At 50.0% G+C, this 19611-nt stretch overlaps 1 protein-coding gene across 1 annotated transcript in view; it reads right to left on the bottom strand.

The window, feature by feature from the left end:
* Positions 1 to 3846: 3846 nt before the first annotated feature.
* LOC143278291 (uncharacterized) overlaps positions 3847 to 19611 on the bottom strand; it is a 31127-nt gene continuing 15362 nt past the window's right edge. Inside the window, exons 2-4 of the mRNA XM_076583249.1 lie at positions 18464 to 18576; positions 11866 to 11895; positions 3847 to 11264 (exon numbers count right to left, since the gene is read on the bottom strand). Of these exons, the coding sequence (XP_076439364.1) occupies positions 3857 to 11264; positions 11866 to 11895; positions 18464 to 18576 (7551 nt within the window). The 3' untranslated portion in view covers positions 3847 to 3856. The remainder of the gene's footprint in view (positions 11265 to 11865; positions 11896 to 18463; positions 18577 to 19611) is intronic.

The raw sequence follows: 19611 nt of genomic DNA, 5'->3' as shown, positions 1-19611 counted from the left end.
GGTGGATGATGCGGTGGTGGTGGATGATGGTGTGGTGGTGGATGATGGGGTGGTGGTGGATGACGGTGTGGTTGTGGATGATGGTGTGGTAGTGGATGATGGGGTGGTGGTGGATGATGGGGTGGTGGTGGATGATGGCGTGGTAGTGGATGATGGAGTTGTTGTTGAAGATGGGGTGGTGGTGGATGATGGAGTTGTGGTGGATGATGGGGTGGAGGTGGATGATGGGGTGGTAGTGGATGACGGTGTTGTGGTGGATGATGGGGTGGTGGTGGATGATGGGGTGGTGGTAGATGATGGAGTTGTGGTAGATGATGGCGTGGTCGTGGATGATGGTGTTGTGGTGGATGACGGTGTTGTTGTAGATGATGGGGTGGTGGTGGATGATGGAGTTGTGGTGGATGATGGGGTGGTGGTGGATGATGGAGTTGTTGTTGAAGATGGCGTGGTGGTGGATGATGGAGTGGTGGTGGATGATGGAGTGGTGGTGGATGATGGAGTTGTGGTGGATGATGGTGTGGTGGTGGATGATGGTGTGGTAGTGGATGATGGGGTGGTGGTGGATGACGGTGTTGTGGTGGATGATGGGGTGGTGGTGGATGATGGGGTGGTGGTAGATGATGGAGTTGTGGTAGATGATGGCGTGGTCGTGGATGATGGCGTTGTGGTGGATGACGGTGTTGTTGTAGATGATGGGGTGGTGGTGGATGATGGAGTTGTGGTGGATGATGGGGTGGTGGTGGATGATGGAGTTGTGGTGGATGATGGGGTGGTGGTGGATGATGGAGTTGTGGTGGATGATGGAGTGGTGGTGGATGATGGAGTTGTGGTGGATGATGGGGTGGTGGTGGATGATGGTGTGGTGGTGGATGATGGGGTGGTGGTGGATGATGGGGTGGTGGTGGATGACGGTGTTGTGGTGGATGATGGGGTGGTGGTGGATGATGGTGTGGTGGTGGATGATGGGGTGGTGGTGGATGACGGTGTGGTTGTGGATGATGGTGTGGTAGTGGATGATGGGGTGGTGGTGGATGATGGGGTGGTGGTGGATGATGGCGTGGTAGTGGATGATGGAGTTGTTGTTGAAGATGGGGTGGTGGTGGATGATGGAGTTGTGGTGGATGATGGGGTGGTGGTGGATGATGGGGTGGTAGTGGATGACGGTGTTGTGGTGGATGATGGGGTGGTGGTGGATGATGGGGTGGTGGTAGATGATGGAGTTGTGGTAGATGATGGCGTGGTCGTGGATGATGGTGTTGTGGTGGATGACGGTGTTGTTGTAGATGATGGGGTGGTGGTGGATGATAGAGTTGTGGTGGATGATGGGGTGGTGGTGGATGATGGAGTTGTGGTGGATGATGGGGTGGTGGTGGATGATGGAGTTGTGGTGGATGATGGGGTGGTGGTGGATGATGGAGTTGTGGTGGATGATGGGGTGGTAGTGGATGACGGTGTTGTGGTGGATGATGGGGTTGTAGTGGATGATGGAGTGGTGGTGGATGATGGGGTTGTAGTGGATGATGGAGTGGTGGTGGATGATGGAGTTGTTGTGGATGATGGAGTGGTGGTGGATGACGGTGTGGTGGTGGAAGATGGGGTGGTGGTGGATGATGGTGTCGTGGTGGATGATGGTGTGGTGGTAGATGATGGAGTTGTGGTAGATGATGGCGTGGTGGTGGATGATGGTGTTGTGGTGGATGATGGGGTGGTTGTGGATGATGGGGTGGTGGTGGATGACGGTGTGGTGGTGGATGATGGGGTGGTGGTAGATGATGGAGTTGTGGTAGATGATGGCGTGGTGGTGGATGATGGTGTTGTGGTGGATGATGGAGTTGTGGTGGATGATGGGGTGGTAGTGGATGACGGTGTCGTTGTAGATGATGGGGTGGTAGTGGGGGTAGTTCTAGACGAAGGAGTTGTGGATGATGGAGTGGTGGTGGATGATGGAGTTGTGGTGGATGATGGGGTGGTGGTGGATGATGGAGTTGTGGTGGATGATGCGGTGGTGGTGGATGATGGGGTTGTTGTGGATGATGGAGTGGTGGTGGATGACGGTGTGGTGGTGGAAGATGGGGTTGTAGTGGATGATGGAGTGGTGGTGGATGATGGGGTTGTAGTGGATGATGGAGTGGTGGTGGATGATGGGGTGGTAGTGGATGATGGAGTTGTTGTGGATGATGGAGTGGTGGTGGATGACGGTGTGGTGGTGGAAGAAGGGGTGGTGGTGGAAGATGGGGTGGTGGTGGATGATGGTGTCGTGGTGGATGATGGTGTGGTGGTGGATGATGGCGTGGTAGTGGATGATGGGGTGGTGGTTGATGATGGTGTCGTGGTGGATGATGGCGTGGTGGTGGATGATGGAGTGGTGGTGGATGATGGCGTGGTGGTGGATGATGGAGTTGTGGTGGATGATGGGGTGGTGGTGGATGATGGCGTGGTGGTGGATGATGGCGTGGTGGTGGATGATGGGGTGGTGGTGGATGATGGCGTGGTGGTGGATGATGGGGTGGTGGTGGATGATGGAGTGGTGGTGGATGATGGAGTTGTTGTTGAAGATGGGGTAGTGGTGGATGATGGGGTGGTAGTGGATGATGGCGTTGTAGTGGATGATGGTGTGGTAGTGGATGATGGTGTGGTGGTGGATGATGGAGTTGTTGTGGATGATGGGGTGGTGGTGGATGACGGTGTTGTGGTGGATGATGGGGTGGTGGTGGATGACGGTGTGGTGGTGGATGATGGGGTTGTAGTGGATGATGGAGTGGTGGTGGATGATGGAGTTGTGGTGGATGATGGGGTGGTGGTGGATGATAGGGTGGTAGTGGATGACGGTGTCGTTGTAGATGATGGGGTGGTAGTGGGGGTAGTTCTAGACGAAGGAGTTGTGGATGATGGAGTGGTGGTGGATGATGGAGTTGTGGTGGATGATGGGGTGGTGGTGGATGATGGAGTTGTGGTGGATGATGGGGTGGTGGTGGATGATGGGGTGGTAGTGGATGATGGGGTTGTTGTGGATGATGGAGTGGTGGTGGATGATGGGGTGGTAGTGGATGATGGAGTTGTTGTGGATGATGGAGTGGTGGTGGATGACGGTGTGGTGGTGGAAGATGGGGTGGTGGTGGAAGATGGGGTTGTAGTGGATGATGGAGTGGTGGTGGATGATGGGGTTGTAGTGGATGATGGAGTGGTGGTGGATGATGGGGTCGTAGTGGATGATGGAGTTGTTGTGGATGATGGAGTGGTGGTGGATGACGGTGTGGTGGTGGAAGAAGGGGTGGTGGTGGAAGATGGGGTGGTGGTGGATGATGGTGTCGTGGTGGATGATGGAGTCGTGGTGGATGATGGTGTTGTAGTGGATGATGGTGTGGTGGTGGATGATGGTGTCGTGGTGGATGATGGTGTGGTGGTGGATGATGGGGTGGTGGTGGATGATGGTGTTGTGGTGGATGATGGGGTGGTGGTGGATGATGGAGTTGTTGTGGATGATGGGGTGGTGGTGGATGATGGGGTGGTGGTGGATGATGGAGTTGTTGTGGATGATGGGGTGGTGGTGGATGATGGGGTGGTGGTGGATGACGGTGTGGTGGTGGATGATGGAGTTGTTGTTGAAGATGGAGTGGTGGTGGATGATGGTGTGGTGGTGGATGATGGAGTTGTGGTGGATGATGGTGTGGTTGTTGAAGATGGGGTGGTGGTGGATGATGGCGTGGTAGTGGATGATGGGGTGGTAGTGGAAGATGCAGTAGTGGATTGAGTGGATGACGTGGTTGAAGACCCTATGACTGTGGTTGGAGGTGAAGACACGGACGTGGTTGATGACGATGTGGTAGATGACAATGTTGTTGACGTGGACGTCGATTCAGACGTGGTAGAGCTTCCAGGAACGGTGGTGGGAGTTGTGGTGGATGATGGGGTGGTGGTGGGTGACGGTGTGGTGGTGGAAGATGGGGTTGTAGTGGATGATGGAGTTGTTGTGGAAGATGGTGTAGTGGTGGATGATGGGGTGGTGGTGGATGATGGTGTCGTGGTGGATGATGGCGTGGTGGTGGATGAAGGTGTCGTGGTGGATGATGGGGTGGTGGTGGATGATGGTGTGGTTGTCGATGATGGCGTGGTTGTGGATGATGGTGTTGTGGTAGATGACGGGGTGGTGGTGGATGACGGGGTGGTGGTGGATGATGGTGTTGTGGTGGATGACGGGGTGGTGGTGGATGACGGGGTGGTGGTGGATGACGGGGTGGTGGTGGATGATGGTGTTGTGGTGGATGACGGGGTGGTGGTGGATGATGGTGTTGTGGTGGATGATGGGGTGGTGGTTGATGATGGAGTGGTGGTGGATGATGGTGTTGTGGTGGATGATGGGGTGGTGGTTGATGATGGAGTGGTGGTGGATGATGGTGTTGTGGTAGATGACGGTGTTGTGGTGGATGACGGGGTGGTGGTGGATGATGGTGTGGTGGTTGATGATAGCGTGGTGGTGGATGATGGTGTGGTGGTGGATGATGGTGTTGTGGTGGATGATGGTGTTGTGGTGGATGATGGGGTGGTGGTTGATGATGGAGTGGTGGTGGATGATGGTGTTGTGGTAGATGACGGTGTTGTGGTGGACGATGGGGTGGTGGTGGATGAGGGAGTTGTTGTGGATGATGGAGTTGTGGTTGATGACGGGGTGGTGGTGGATGATGGTGTTGTGGTAGATGACGGTGTTGTGGTGGACGATGGGGTGGTGGTGGATGATGGTGTTGTGGTAGATGACGGTGTTGTGGTGGACGATGGGGTGGTGGTGGATGATGGTGTTGTAGTGGAAGACGGTGTTGTGGTGGACGATGGGGTGGTGGTGGATGAGGGAGTTGTTGTGGATGATGGAGTTGTGGTTGATGACGGGGTGGTGGTGGATGATGGTGTGGTAGTGGAAGACGGGGTGGTGGTGGATGATGGAGTTGTGGTGGAAGATGGGGTGGTGGTGGATGATGGGGTGGTGGTGGATGATGGGGTAGTGGTGGATGATGGGGTGGTGGTAGATGATGGCGTTGTTGTGGACGATGGAGTTGTGGTCGATGATGGTGTCGTGGTGGATGACGGAGTTGTTGTGGATGATGGAGTTGTTGTGGATGACGGTGTTGTTGTTGAAGATGGTGTAGTGGTGGATGATGGTGTTGTTGTGGATGATGGCGTGGTGGTGGATGATGGCGTGGTGGTGGATGATGGTGTTGTTGTGGATGATGGCGTGGTTGTGGATGATGGTGTTGTTGTGGATGATGGTGTGGTAGTTGATGATGGCGTGGTGGTGGAAGATGGTGTTGTTGTGGATGATGGCGTGGTAGTAGATGATGGCGTGGTTGTGGATGATGGTGTTGTTGTGGATGATGGAGTTGTGGTGGATGATGGCGTGGTGGTGGATGATGGAGTTGTGGTGGATGATAGTGTTGTGGTGGATGATGGTGTTGTGGTAGATGATGGCGTGGTGGTGGATGATGGAGTTGTGGTGGATGATGGCGTGGTGGTGGATGATGGCGTGGTTGTGGATGATGGTGTTGTGGTAGATGATGGCGTGGTGGTGGATGATGGAGTTGTGGTGGAAGATGGCGTGGTGGTGGATGATGGAGTGGTGGTGGATGATGGAGTTGTTGTGGATGATAGAGTGGTGGTGGATGATGGAGTGGTGGTGGATGATGGCGTGGTGGTGGATGACGGGGTGGTGGTGGATGATGGCGTGGTGGTGGATGATGGAGTTGTTGTGGATGATGGCGTGGTGGTGGATGATGGCGTGGTGGTGGATGATGGCGTGGTGGTGGATGATGGTGTTGTGGTCGATGATGGTGTTGTTGTTGATGATGGGGTGGTGGTGGATGATGGAGTTGTGGTGGATGATGGCGTGGTGGTGGATGACGGGGTGGTGGTGGATGATGGAGTTGTTGTGGATGATGGAGTTGTGGTGGATGATGGAGTTGTGGTGGATGATGGAGTGGTGGTGGATGACGGGGTGGTTGTGGATGATGGAGTGGTGGTGGATGATGGTGTCGTGGTGGATGATGGTGTGGTGGTGGATGATGGAGTTGTGGTGGATGATGGAGTGGTGGTTGATGATGGCGTGGTGGTGGATGATGGAGTGGTGGTGGATGATGGTGTGGTGGTGGATGATGGGGTGGTGGTGGATGATGGAGTTGTGGTGGATGATGGCGTGGTTGTGGATGATGGAGTTGTGGTGGATGATGGCGTGGTGGTGGATGATGGCGTGGTCGTAGATGATGGGGTTGTGGTGGATGATGGAGTTGTGGTGGATGACGGGGTGGTTGTGGATGATGGTGTGGTGGTGGATGATGGTGTGGTGGTGGATGACGGGGTGGTTGTGGATGATGGTGTGGTGGTAGATGATGGCGTGGTGGTGGATGATGGAGTTGTGGTGGATGATGGTGTTGTGGTTGATGATGGGGTGGTGGTGGATGATGGTGTTGTGGTCGATGATGGTGTTGTTGTTGATGATGGGGTGGTGGTGGATGATGGCGTGGTGGTCGATGATGGTGTTGTGGTTGATGATGGGGTGGTGGTGGATGATGGCGTGGTGGTGGATGATTGCGTGGTCGTAGATGATGGAGTTGTTGTGGATGACGGTGTGGTGGTGGATGATGGAGTTGTTGTGGATGATGGAGTTGTGGTGGATGATGGGGTGGTGGTGGATGATGGCGTGGTGGTGGATGATGGGGTGGTGGTGGAAGACGGGGTGGTTGTGGATGATGGCGTGGTGGTGGATGATGGTGTGGTCGTAGATGATGGCGTTGTTGTGGATGATGGCGTGGTGGTGGATGATGGAGTTGTGGTGGATGATGGCGTGGTTGTGGATGATGGAGTTGTGGTAGATGATGGCGTGGTGGTGGATGATGGAGTTGTGGTCGATGATGGCGTGGTGGTTGATGATGGAGTTGTGGTGGATGATGGTGTTGTGGTTGATGATGGGGTGGTGGTGGATGATGGTGTTGTGGTCGATGATGGTGTTGTGGTTGATGATGGGGTGGTGGTGGATGATGGCGTGGTGGTGGATGATTGCGTGGTTGTGGATGATGGAGTTGTGGTAGATGATGGCGTGGTGGTGGATGATGGGGTGGTGGTGGATGATGGAGTTGTGGTGGATGATGGCGTGGTTGTGGATGATGGAGTTGTGGTAGATGATGGCGTGGTGGTGGATGATGGAGTTGTGGTCGATGATGGCGTGGTGGTGGATGATGGAGTTGTGGTGGATGATGGTGTTGTGGTTGATGATGGGGTGGTGGTGGATGATGGTGTTGTGGTCGATGATGGGGTGGTGGTGGATGATGGAGTGGTGGTGGATGATGGAGTTGTGGTGGATGATGGTGTTGTGGTGGATGATGGAGTGGTGGTGGATGATGGTGTGGTGGTGGATGATGGGGTGGTGGTGGATGATGGAGTTGTGGTGGATGATGGAGTGGTGGTGGATGATGGTGTTGTGGTGGATGATGGTGTTGTGGTGGATGATGGAGTTGTGGTGGATGATGGCGTGGTGGTGGATGATGGAGTTGTTGTGGATGATGGAGTTGTGGTGGATGATTGGGTGGTGGTGGATGATGGCGTGGTGGTGGATGATGGGGTGGTGGTGGAAGACGGGGTGGTTGTGGATGATGGCGTGGTGGTGGATGATGGTGTGGTGGTGGATGATGGTGTGGTGGTAGATGATGGCGTTGTTGTGGATGATGGCGTGGTGGTGGATGATGGTGTGGTGGTGGATGATGGTGTGGTGGTAGATGATGGCGTTGTTGTGGATGATGGCGTGGTGGTGGATGATGGAGTTGTGGTGGATGATGGCGTGGTTGTGGATGATGGAGTTGTGGTAGATGATGGCGTGGTGGTGGATGATGGAGTTGTGGTCGATGATGGCGTGGTGGTGGATGATGGCGTGGTCGTAGATGATGGAGTTGTGGTGGATGACGGGGTGGTTGTGGATGATGGTGTGGTGGTGGATGATGGTGTGGTGGTGGATGACGGGGTGGTTGTGGATGATGGTGTGGTGGTAGATGATGGCGTGGTGGTGGATGATGGAGTTGTGGTGGATGATGGTGTTGTGGTCGATGATGGTGTTGTGGTTGATGATGGGGTGGTGGTGGATGATGGCGTGGTGGTGGATGATTGCGTGGTCGTAGATGATGGAGTTGTTGTGGATGACGGTGTGGTGGTGGATGATGGAGTTGTTGTGGATGATGGAGTTGTGGTGGATGATGGCGTGGTGGTGGATGATGGCGTGGTAGTGGATGACGGTGTTGTGGTGGAAGACGGGGTGGTTGTGGATGATGGCGTGGTGGTGGATGATGGTGTGGTGGTGGATGATGGTGTGGTGGTAGATGATGGCGTTGTTGTGGATGATGGCGTGGTGGTGGATGATGGTGTGGTGGTGGATAATGGAGTTGTAGTTGATGAAGGGGTGGTGGTGGATGATGGTGTTGTGGTGGATGATGGAGTTGTGGTTGATGATGGAGTTGTGGTGGATGATGGAGTTGTGGTGGATGATGGAGTTGTGGTTGATGATGGAGTTGTGGTGGATGATGGAGTTGTGGTGGATGATGGAGTTGTGGTGGATGATGGTGTAGTGGTGGATGATGGTGTGGTGGTGGATGATGGTGTGGTTGTGGATGATGGGGTGGTGGTGGATGATGGTGTGGTGGTGGAAGATGGGGTGGTTGTTGATGATGGTGTGGTGGTGGATGATGGTGTGGTGGTGGATGATGGGGTGGTGGTGGAAGACGGTGTTGTGGTGGATGATGGTGTGGTTGTGGATGATGGAGTTGTAGTTGATGATGGGGTGGTGGTGGATGATGGCGTGGTGGTGGATGATGGTGTTGTGGTGGATGATGGAGTTGTTGTGGATGACGGTGTGGTGGTGGATGATGGAGTTGTTGTGGATGATGGAGTTGTGGTGGATGATGGCGTGGTGGTGGATGATGGGGTGGTGGTGGAAGACGGGGTGGTTGTGGATGATGGCGTGGTGGTGGATGATGGTGTGGTGGTAGATGATGGCGTTGTTGTGGATGATGGCGTGGTGGTGGATGATGGTGTGGTGGTGGATGATGGTGTTGTGGTGGATGATGGAGTTGTGGTGGATGATGGTGTAGTGGTGGATGATGGTGTGGTGGTGGATGATGGAGTTGTGGTAGATGATGGCGTTGTGGTGGATGATGGAGTTGTGGTTGATGATGGAGTTGTGGTGGATGATGGAGTTGTGGTGGATGATGGAGTTGTGGTGGATGATGGTGTAGTGGTGGATGATGGTGTGGTGGTGGATGATGGTGTGGTTGTGGATGATGGGGTGGTGGTGGATGATGGTGTGGTGGTGGAAGATGGGGTGGTTGTTGATGATGGTGTGGTGGTGGATGATGGGGTGGTGGTGGAAGATGGGGTGGTTGTTGATGATGGTGTGGTGGTGGATGATGGGGTGGTGGTGGATGATGGTGTGGTGGTGGAAGATGGTGTGGTGGTGGATGATGGTGTGGTGGTGGATGATGGGGTGGTGGTGGAAGACGGTGTTGTGGTGGATGATGGTGTGGTTGTGGATGATGGAGTTGTAGTTGATGATGGGGTGGTGGTGGATGATGGCGTGGTGGTGGATGATGGTGTTGTGGTGGATGATGGAGTGGTGGTGGATGATGGTGTGGTGGTGGATGATGGGGTGGTTGTGGATGACGGTGTGGTGGTGGATGATGGAGTGGTGGTGGATGATGGAGTTGTGGTGGATGATGGTGTGGTGGTGGATGATGGAGTGGTGGTGGATGATGGAGTTGTGGTGGATGATGGTGTTGTGGTGGATGATGGAGTGGTGGTGGATGATGGTGTGGTGGTGGATGATGGGGTGGTGGTGGATGATGGAGTTGTGGTGGATGATGGAGTGGTGGTGGATGATGGTGTTGTGGTGGATGATGGAGTTGTGGTGGATGATGGTGTGGTGGTGGATGATGGGGTGGTGGTGGATGATGGAGTTGTGGTGGATGATGGTGTTGTGGTGGATGATGGTGTTGTGGTGGATGATGGAGTGGTGGTGGATGATGGTGTTGTGGTGGATGATGGAGTGGTGGTGGATGATGGTGTGGTGGTGGATGATGGAGTTGTGGTGGATGATGGGGTGGTGGTGGATGATGGGGTGGTGGTGGATGATGGAGTTGTTGTGGATGATGGTGTTGTGGTGGATGATGGAGTGGTGGTGGATGATGGTGTTGTGGTGGATGATGGAGTGGTGGTGGATGATGGTGTTGTGGTGGATGATGGTGTTGTGGTGGATGATGGAGTGGTGGTGGATGATGGGGTGGTGGTGGATGATGGGGTGGTGGTGGATGACGGTGTTGTGGTGGATGATGGTGTTGTGGTGGATGACGGTGTTGTGGTGGATGATGGGGTGGTGGTGGATGATGGGGTGGTGGTGGATGATGGAGTGGTGGTGGATGATGGAGTGGTGGTGGATGATGGTGTGGTGGTGGATGATGGAGTGGTGGTGGATGATGGTGTGGTGGTGGATGACGGTGTTGTGGTGGATGATGGTGTGGTGGTGGATGATGGAGTTGTTGTGGATGATGGGGTGGTGGTGGATGATGGGGTGGTGGTGGATGATGGAGTGGTGGTGGATGATGGTGTGGTGGTGGATGACGGTGTGGTGGTGGATGATGGGGTGGTGGTGGATGATGGAGTTGTTGTGGATGATGGGGTGGTGGTGGATGATGGGGTGGTGGTGGATGATGGGGTGGTGGTGGATGACGGTGTTGTGGTGGATGATGGAGTGGTGGTGGATGATGGTGTTGTGGTGGATGATGGGGTGGTGGTGGATGACGGTGTTGTGGTGGATGACGGTGTTGTGGTGGATGACGGGGTGGTGGTGGATGACGGTGTTGTGGTGGATGATGGAGTGGTGGTGGATGATGGGGTGGTGGTGGATGATGGAGTGGTGGTGGATGATGGGGTGGTGGTGGATGATGGAGTGGTGGTGGATGATGGAGTGGTGGTGGATGATGGTGTGGTGGTGGATGATGGAGTGGTGGTGGATGATGGGGTGGTGGTGGATGATGGGGTGGTGGTGGATGATGGTGTTGTGGTGGATGATGGGGTGGTGGTGGATGATGGGGTGGTGGTGGATGATGGAGTTGTTGTGGATGATGGGGTGGTGGTGGATGATGGGGTGGTGGTGGATGACTGAGGAACTGTTGTCGGTTGCGACGTTGTAGAAGTTTGTGTAGTTGTTGACGAAGGAGTTGTTGTGGATGATGGGGTGGTTGTGCCTGAAATATATATCATTGAGTTATAGGTCGTTCATATGTTACAACAAAGTCTGCCTTTTTCTTCTTGTTTTTGATCATTGATTTTCAATATCTAAGCAATGAGGACAGAGACAGTTACGTGAGTACAAAGTGAAATGTGAGATCACACACACACTCATACATACACACACAGAGAGACACACCCAGAGATAGAGAAACGCACACGGTCACACACACACATTCACACATACAAGAATCATATGAATACAGGCGCGCAACTACTATCTGTTGCATGCATGTGTGTGTATGTGTTTGTGTGTGTGTGTGTGTGTGTATGTATGTGTGTGTGTGCGTGCGTGTGTGTGTTTCTCTGTGTGTGTGTGTGTGTGTGTGTGTGTGTGTGTGTGTGTGTGTTGATGTGTGTGTATCTGTCTTTGACCAATCATGTAGTGTTAATTCTGATTTTACTCATAAAAGATATAGATAGATTGATAGATAGATGAGTGTGTATGTGTCCGTAAATTTGTATGTTTGAGAGAGAGAGAGAGAGAGAGAGAGAGAGAGAGAGAGAGAGAGAGGAACAGCTGATTGTCGGAAATCATTAACCATCATGTTTACTCACTTGTCACCGATGTGGTGAAGCTGGTCGATGCTGAAACAATAAATAAAACTACAATGAAGCCGCAGTTCCGGGACTCATCAACCGAGACAAAACGACCTGCTATTAATTAAGAATCTCTAATAATTTGAATATCGAGTGAAGACAGCCTTTCACGAGACAGAAAGAGAGCGTGGAGGGGAGGCATGGAGGACATAACATATGGGCTGAGAGAGAGTGAGAGAGGGGGTGAAAAATGTGAGATACAGACACACAGACAGACAGACACAGACAGAGAGACAGACAGACACACAGACAGAAAGAGAGAGAGAGAGAGAGAGAGAGAGAGAGTTCAGACATCAAAACGTTTACTGTACTTCGGCCATCTGTGCATACACAAACCCCACACAGACCCCATGCAAGGGGACATTAGCACGTGTCAATCATGTCAAACATTGGGGGGAGAGGGGGGAGAGAGGGGCCGACACAGTGAGAGAGAAAGACAGAGATAGAGACAGAAATGTCAGTACTCGAAACGGTTCAGATGCAGAGGACTTAGGCTCTTACTTCGTTCGATTGTCAGAAGACTTTGGCTCTTACCTCAGAAGATGTTGGCTCTTACCTCAGAAGACTTTGGCTCTTACCTCAGAAGATGTTGGCTCTTACCTCAGAAGACTTTGGCTCTTACTTCGTTCGACTGTCAGAAGACTGGCTCTTACTTTAGAAGACTTTGCGCTCTTACTTCGTTCGATTGACGGTGTTAAATCAGAATGCTATTCAGTTAATCCAAATCCACGTTATATCGATGCTATTCAAGTCAATAAAGATATTCTGTATACCACAGTGTCTTCATAGTATGGTGAACCTTCAGGTGGCAAGTAAAATCATACCGAAACAACATCGGTCTTTCTTCCAACTAGGGTTTTAGAAATGATGGGCACGAGCATATCAACGTACGGCTTGCTTGATGAATGCAGTTATATTGCTTTATCACAAAGAAAGCAACACTAACCGTCTCTCATGAACACATCAGAAGGTTAAAACAACGTGTGGAGAAAATGGAAAGCCCGGAACGAACTTTGGGGATGTTTCAACAAACAAGATAAGGTCATAGTTCAGGGCCCATAGTTCATAATCATGCGATATCCCGTTCATACTGGATGCGAGGTAAGCCTTCAATATTACACAAAAAACCTGAAAAGGTGTCATCTGCATTGTACACATCAATGTTATATCCTTAGAAAGCAGACGAAATTACTGTTTCAATAAAGATGATTACTGTCAATCAATGTGTCAGTATGTCAGATAAAAGGGTCAGTATGTCAGATAAAATTACGTCAAGAGTGGCTGCAGATCCCGTTAGAAAAGCTTCCAGGCATAGCCAGACGGAGACTGCTGGAACCTCCACACTCCCCATGCGACAATGTCTGCAGGTTCGTGAGGATGAAAGCCAAGGGATGACTACCATGGAGATTGTTATATGCGCTTCAGCTTGATTGACTTCCACGCCAAGAAGTTCTTGGCTGCTGGGCAGCTTCTTCAAAGCGTCTATAGCTATCTCCATGAAACCCCTTCATCTTCTGTGAATGTTTCAATGACAAAGGCACTATGTAAAGCGTCTATAGCTATCTCCATGATACCCCTTCATCTTCTGTGAATGTTTCAATGACAAAGGCACTATGTAAAGCGTCTATAGCTATCTCCATGATACCCCTTCATCTTCTGTGAATGTTTCAATGACAAAGGCACTATGTAAAGCGTCTATAGCTATCTCCATGATACCCCTTCATCTTCTGTGAATGTTTCAATGACAAAGGCACTATGTAAAGCGTCTATAGCTATCTCCATGATACCCCTTCATCTTCTGTGAATGTTTCAATGACAAAGGCACTATGTAAAGCGTCTATAGCTATCTCCATGATACCCCTTCATCTTCTGTGAATGTTTCAATGACAAAGGCACTATGTAAAGCGTCTATAGCTATCTCCATGAAACCCCTTCATCTTCTGTGAATGTTTCAATGACAAAGGCACTATGTAAAGCGTCTATAACTATCTCCATGATACCCCTTCATCTTCTGTGAATGTTTCAATGACAAAGGCACTATGTAAAGCGTCTATAGCTATCTCCATGAAACCCCTTCATCTTCTGTGAATGTTTCAATGACAAAGGCACTATGTAAAGCGTCTATAGCTATCTCCATGAAACCCCTTCATCTTCTGTGAATGTTTCAATGACAAAGGCACTATGTAAAGCGTCTATAGCTATCTCCATGATACCCCTTCATCTTCTGTGAATGTTTCAATGACAAAGGCACTATGTAAAGCGTCTATAGCTATCTCCATGAAACCCCTTCATCTTCTGTGAATGTTTCAATGACAAAGGCACTATGTAAAGCGTCTATAGCTATCTCCATGATACCCCTTCATCTTCTGTGAATGTTTCAATGACAAAGGCACTATGTAAAGCGTCTATAGCTATCTCCATGAAACCCCTTCATCTTCTGTGAATGTTTCAATGACAAAGGCACTATGTAAAGCGTCTATAGCTATCTCCATGATACCCCTTCATCTTCTGTGAATGTTTCAATGACAAAGGCACTATGTAAAGCGTCTATAGCTATCTCCATGATACCCCTTCATCTTCTGTGAATGTTTCAATGACAAAGGCACTATGTAAAGCGTCTATAGCTATCTCCATGATACCCGTGGTCTTGGCGTTCGTCCTCAGGAACTTGCAAAAGTATTTCCACGCGATGTGGAGATTTTGCATGTCTCTGTCTAGCTTTGTCTTGAAGCTTCTCTTACCAGAACTCCAGCCCTTTGTAATTAGAAAATCTGGACGGAAGACTCTTTAACCGGTTGCTCAAAATGCACAATGCGTATCACGGTCTTTTTCGTTCCTTTATCTGAGACTGTTTCATGCTTGCTCATTACTGACACCATTTTTGACTCACTTGTGTAAACATTGCGAGTCTATGTAATAACCCGGTGTTCGGTTGTGTGTGTGTGTGTGTGTGTGTGTGTGTGTGTGTGTGTGTGTGTGTGTGTGTGTGTGTGTGTGTCCGTGGTAAACTTTAACATTGTCATTTTCTCTGGAAATACTTTACATGCCCATACCAAATTAGGAATGAAAATAATGGGGAAAAATCGTTAGAGTCATACCAATAATAGGTTGTAAGTCTTCCGGATTAAACTATTTGTATTTCCGGATCATGAACGATTTATTTCGTTGAGGGTCCGGATCCAGATAACGGAGGAGTTTGATACCGGCATGACATTTTTGTTGTTGTTGTTGTTGTTGTTGTTGTTGTTGTTCACAATTAACAGAAAAAAACAACAACAACAAATTCTGGACAAAACACTTACAGTGACACTTACTACATCATCGACTCGACGTGTTTACTGCACATGAATATTTAAAAGTGGATACTGAATTTACTATAATGTACATAAAAGATAAACCGATTGTAGTTTCGGCCGATATCTGAGCCTGTCGAACAAGATCTCCGCAGATGTGGAGAAAGTGGATACATGTTGTGGTGTGCTTGAGGCGATGGCAACGTCTCCTTTACCGCAAAATAAACGACGTTATCACGTCGAATACCGTTCAGTTCGGTTCAGTTACTCAAGGAGGCATCGCTGCGTTCGGACAAATCCATATATGCTACACCACATCTGCTAAGCAGATGCCTGACCAGCAGCGTAACCCAACGCGCTTAGTCAGGCCTTGAGAAAAAAGTGCATAAGGGATACATCAAATGGTGTAGCAACTCGTGTGAACTAGTAGGTGTACGTCTTGAAAAACCTGACGGAATTGATAACAGCATTGTGCTCATCAATGCCTATGTTCATCCAGGAACCTGCACTACAAAATCGGATTGGGCCTTTTCACAGGAAACGGAAAATGAATTTGGAGACTCTGTCATTATCTGTGGAGACCATAATGCGAGATCGAAGCTATGGGACCTGCAGAACACCAACCCACAAGGACTCGCACTTGAAGGAATGATAGGGGAAATTCTTCTTAGCCCAATAACAACCACATCCCCAACTCGCCTTGGAACAAGACAAGGGGACAGTGACAGCGTGATCAACATCGCTCTAACATCTCCAAAACAGGAACGAATGCAGAAAAGCTTCCACATCAAGGCAGTGATCACCTCCCCGTAGTTTTCAGTCTACAGAAATCATCTGTTAAGCCCCGTATTAAACCGCATGATCCATTTCAGTATGAAAACAAAGAGACAACCATCATCGAGAAACTAAGAAGCAGAAGAAACAGAAGAACGGTGTTGAACCGGAAGCAAACCATTCAGCCCCCATGGTGAAATACTAAAAGAGAGAAAGCCTGGACAGAAAAACACGCGGCTGTCAAACTTTGACAAAAACAAAGAACAAAGCCTTCTCCGGACAAAGAAATTGAAATAGAAATGAAAGATAAAACAAACAGTTTGAAGTCATTACTCAAGAGGCCAAAAATGACATGTGTAAACAGTTTTACCGGGCACTCAGTTATGACACAACATTGACAGAGTTCCGGCATTTCTATCGTCGCATGAAAGGGAAAACTTGCACAACTCCAGATATGTTAGATGCTGATGGAACCAAGCTTAAGACAAATGAGGACTGAGTCACTTTTTCTGGCAGACGTCTGAGCTGTCGTATGTCTAGTTTGAGTATGGAAATTTAATCCTTATGCAGTTTTCTTTCATTCCTTCTCGACCAGATCCAACTGAAACTCTTTTCTGCTGCTTCCGCCATTGTCTTGAGAGCCCATGTTCTCTCTCTTCTAGAAATCGACAGCTGTTTTATGAGGCTGTAGGCATATGCGCTCACAAACCCTCTTGTATCAATCTCTATGGCGAGGACTTTGGCTTGGAAGACAGATTCTCCCAGGCTAGAGTAGCATACCACTCGGTCTTTTCAATCTTAAAAAAATTCTATTGATATTTTCTATCTTTTTTAAAAGTGTGAATTACAAGTTGGTCTTAAAGGCCTTGTTTCTCTTGTCTTCTGTTTTCATATAGCATCGCTGAGTTCAGTTTAGCAGAATAAACCCTAAAGCACACGCACGCACACACACACACACACACACACACACACACACACACACACACACAAACAAACAAACAAACAAACGAATGCAATGTGCAATCGTGATACCCAAATCTGTCCACCTTTTACTCATATACTGCAAACAAAGCACAGTAAAATTACTGCCCCTCCTCCCCCCACCCTCACCCCCTAAGAAAAACCATGTTCGTGAAATGTTAGCTGTTTGAGGGCTGGAGGGTTGCACCAGACTAGTGGCATGCATAAACATCAGGTAGGATCCTCGGTAGTCTCACAGTTACCTTCCATTCACCAAATCGTGCGGTTTCATGTGAGAAACTATTACTGTGCAGTCATTACACTCTGTTTGCGTCTGAAACCAGTCTGCTTTGTAGCTGCACGTGTTGGGGAGGTGTTGGTTGTTAGGGAGGTGTTGGGGAGGTGGTGGTTGTTAGGGAGGTGTTGGGGAGGTGGTGGTTGTTAGGGAGGTGTTGGGGAGGTAGTGGTTGTTAGAGAGGTGTTGGGGAGGTGGTGGTTGTTAGGGAGGTGTTGGGGAGGTGGTGGTTGTTAGGGAGGTGTTGGGGAGGTGGTGGTTGTTAGGGAGGTGTTGGGGAGGTAGTGGTTGTTAGAGAGGTGTTGGGGAGGTGGTGGTTGTTAGGGAGGTGTTGGGGAGGTGGTGGTTGTTAGGGAGGTGTTGGGGAGGTGGTGGTTGTTAGGGAGGTGTTGGGGAGGTAGTGGTTGTTGGGGAGGTGGTGGTTGTTGGTCGGTGGGTAAACTTTGTGTTACTGACTAATGTCGTTTATTTGCAAGACATACACAGTGTTTTTTGAACGAAGATTCTTCAAATCAGTATCTGTTGACTTGGAAAAAGACACATGTAAATGTAAGTCAGAAAAAAAACACGATTTTGCGACTCAAAGGCCACTCCTGGCTAAACTGCATTTTGGGGCTTGGGGAAGTAACTTCAGCAGCGCGACTCCTAAAAATGTAAAAGCGTCACTGAAACGTGACGAAATAATTTACAAAGGACTTATTTGTGTCCGTGCATAAACATAAATTTTAAAAGAGTGATATTGAAGAGATAAGGTATCCGTTGTTTCGACAAATATTTTGTAGTTCGCCGATATAACCCTTACTTAGAATAAATAAAAACATATCATTTTAGCTACTTATTCGAATAGAAATGAACTTACCAAAAAACCGAACACGTTCAATGTGTCCTGATTTCTTTAACATAAATATGCTTTGTGTGGGACTGAAGTTGAGCTTCTCTTAAGTGCGTTGACCGGGGCGCGAAAACGAACACTTGTGTCAAGGGCAGTTACTCTTGTGCGTCCATTTTTTTTTTCAGCACACGCTGAAGACCATTTTAAGACATCTGCATCATTCCTGGGTGCGGTGTGAACTCGAGGCCCCTAAGCCTTACAGACTAAGACAAATGTATCAGAATTGTTGGGGAGAAAAATTATTAACTAAAAACATTACTTTCCGAGAATAAGGGGAGAAAACGAAAGTTGGTTTTAAAAGACATTCAAATTAGGTCAAAATATTCAATATCCCATACTCACCTGAAGTTGAAGATGTTGGTGAAGTCGTGGTAGATGATGGTGTGGTGGTGGATGATGGTGTGGTGGTGGATGATGGTGTGGTGGTGGATGATGGAGTGGTAGTGGGGGTAGTTCTAGACGAAGGAGTTGTGGATGATGGGGTGGTGGTGGATGATGGAGTGGTGGTGGATGATGACGTGGTGGTGGATGATGGTGTGGTGGTGGATGATGGAGTGGTAGTGGGGGTAGTTCTAGACGAAGGAGTTGTGGATGATGGGGTGGTGGTGGATGATGGAGTGGTGGTGGATGATGACGTGGTGGTGGATGATGGTGTTGTGGTGGATGATGGAGTGGTGGTGGACGATGGTGTTGTGGTGGATGATGGAGTGGTGGTGGACGATGGTGTGGTGGTGGATGATGTCGTAGTGGTGGATGATGGAGTTGTGGTGGATGATGGAGTGGTGGTGGATGATGGCGTGGTGGTGGATGATGGCGTTGTGGTGGATGATGGTGTGGTGGTGGATGATGGTGTGGTTGTTGATGATGGCGTGGTGGTGGATGATGGTGTGGTGGTGGATGATGGTGTTGTTGTGGACGATGGTGTGGTGGTTGATGATGGAGTGGTGGTGGATGATGGAGTGGTGGTGGATGATGGCGTTGTTGTGGATGATGGTGTGGTGGTGGATGATGGTGTGGTGGTGGATGATGGGGTGGTGGTGGAAGACGGTGTTGTGGTGGACGATGGTGTGGTGGTGGATGATGGTGTGGTGGTGGACGATGGAGTTGTAGTGGATGATGGGGTTGTGGTGGATGATGGTGTGGTGGTGGATGATGGCGTAGTTGTGGACGATGGTGTGGTTGTGGATGATGGCGTAGTTGTGGATGATGGTGTGGTGGTGGATGATGGAGTGGTGGTGGATGATGGCGTTGTGGTGGATGATGGTGTTGTGGTGGATGATGGAGTGGTGGTGGATGATGGCGTAGTGGTGGATGATGGTGTGGTGGTGGATGATGGGGTGGTGGTGGATGATGGTGTTGTTGTGGAGGATGGCGTGGTGGTGGATGATGGAGTTGTGGTGGATGATGGTGTAGTGGTGGATGATGGTGTGGTGGTGGATGATGGTGTAGTGGTGGATGATGGTGTAGTGGTGGATGATGGTGTAGTGGTG

Source organism: Babylonia areolata, chromosome 2 (genome assembly GCF_041734735.1).
Source record: "Babylonia areolata isolate BAREFJ2019XMU chromosome 2, ASM4173473v1, whole genome shotgun sequence".
Classification (NCBI taxonomy): Eukaryota; Metazoa; Mollusca; class Gastropoda; order Neogastropoda; family Buccinidae; genus Babylonia; species Babylonia areolata.
Note: the sequence above shows the minus strand (reverse complement) of the source record. Positions and strands in the feature narration are given on the sequence as shown.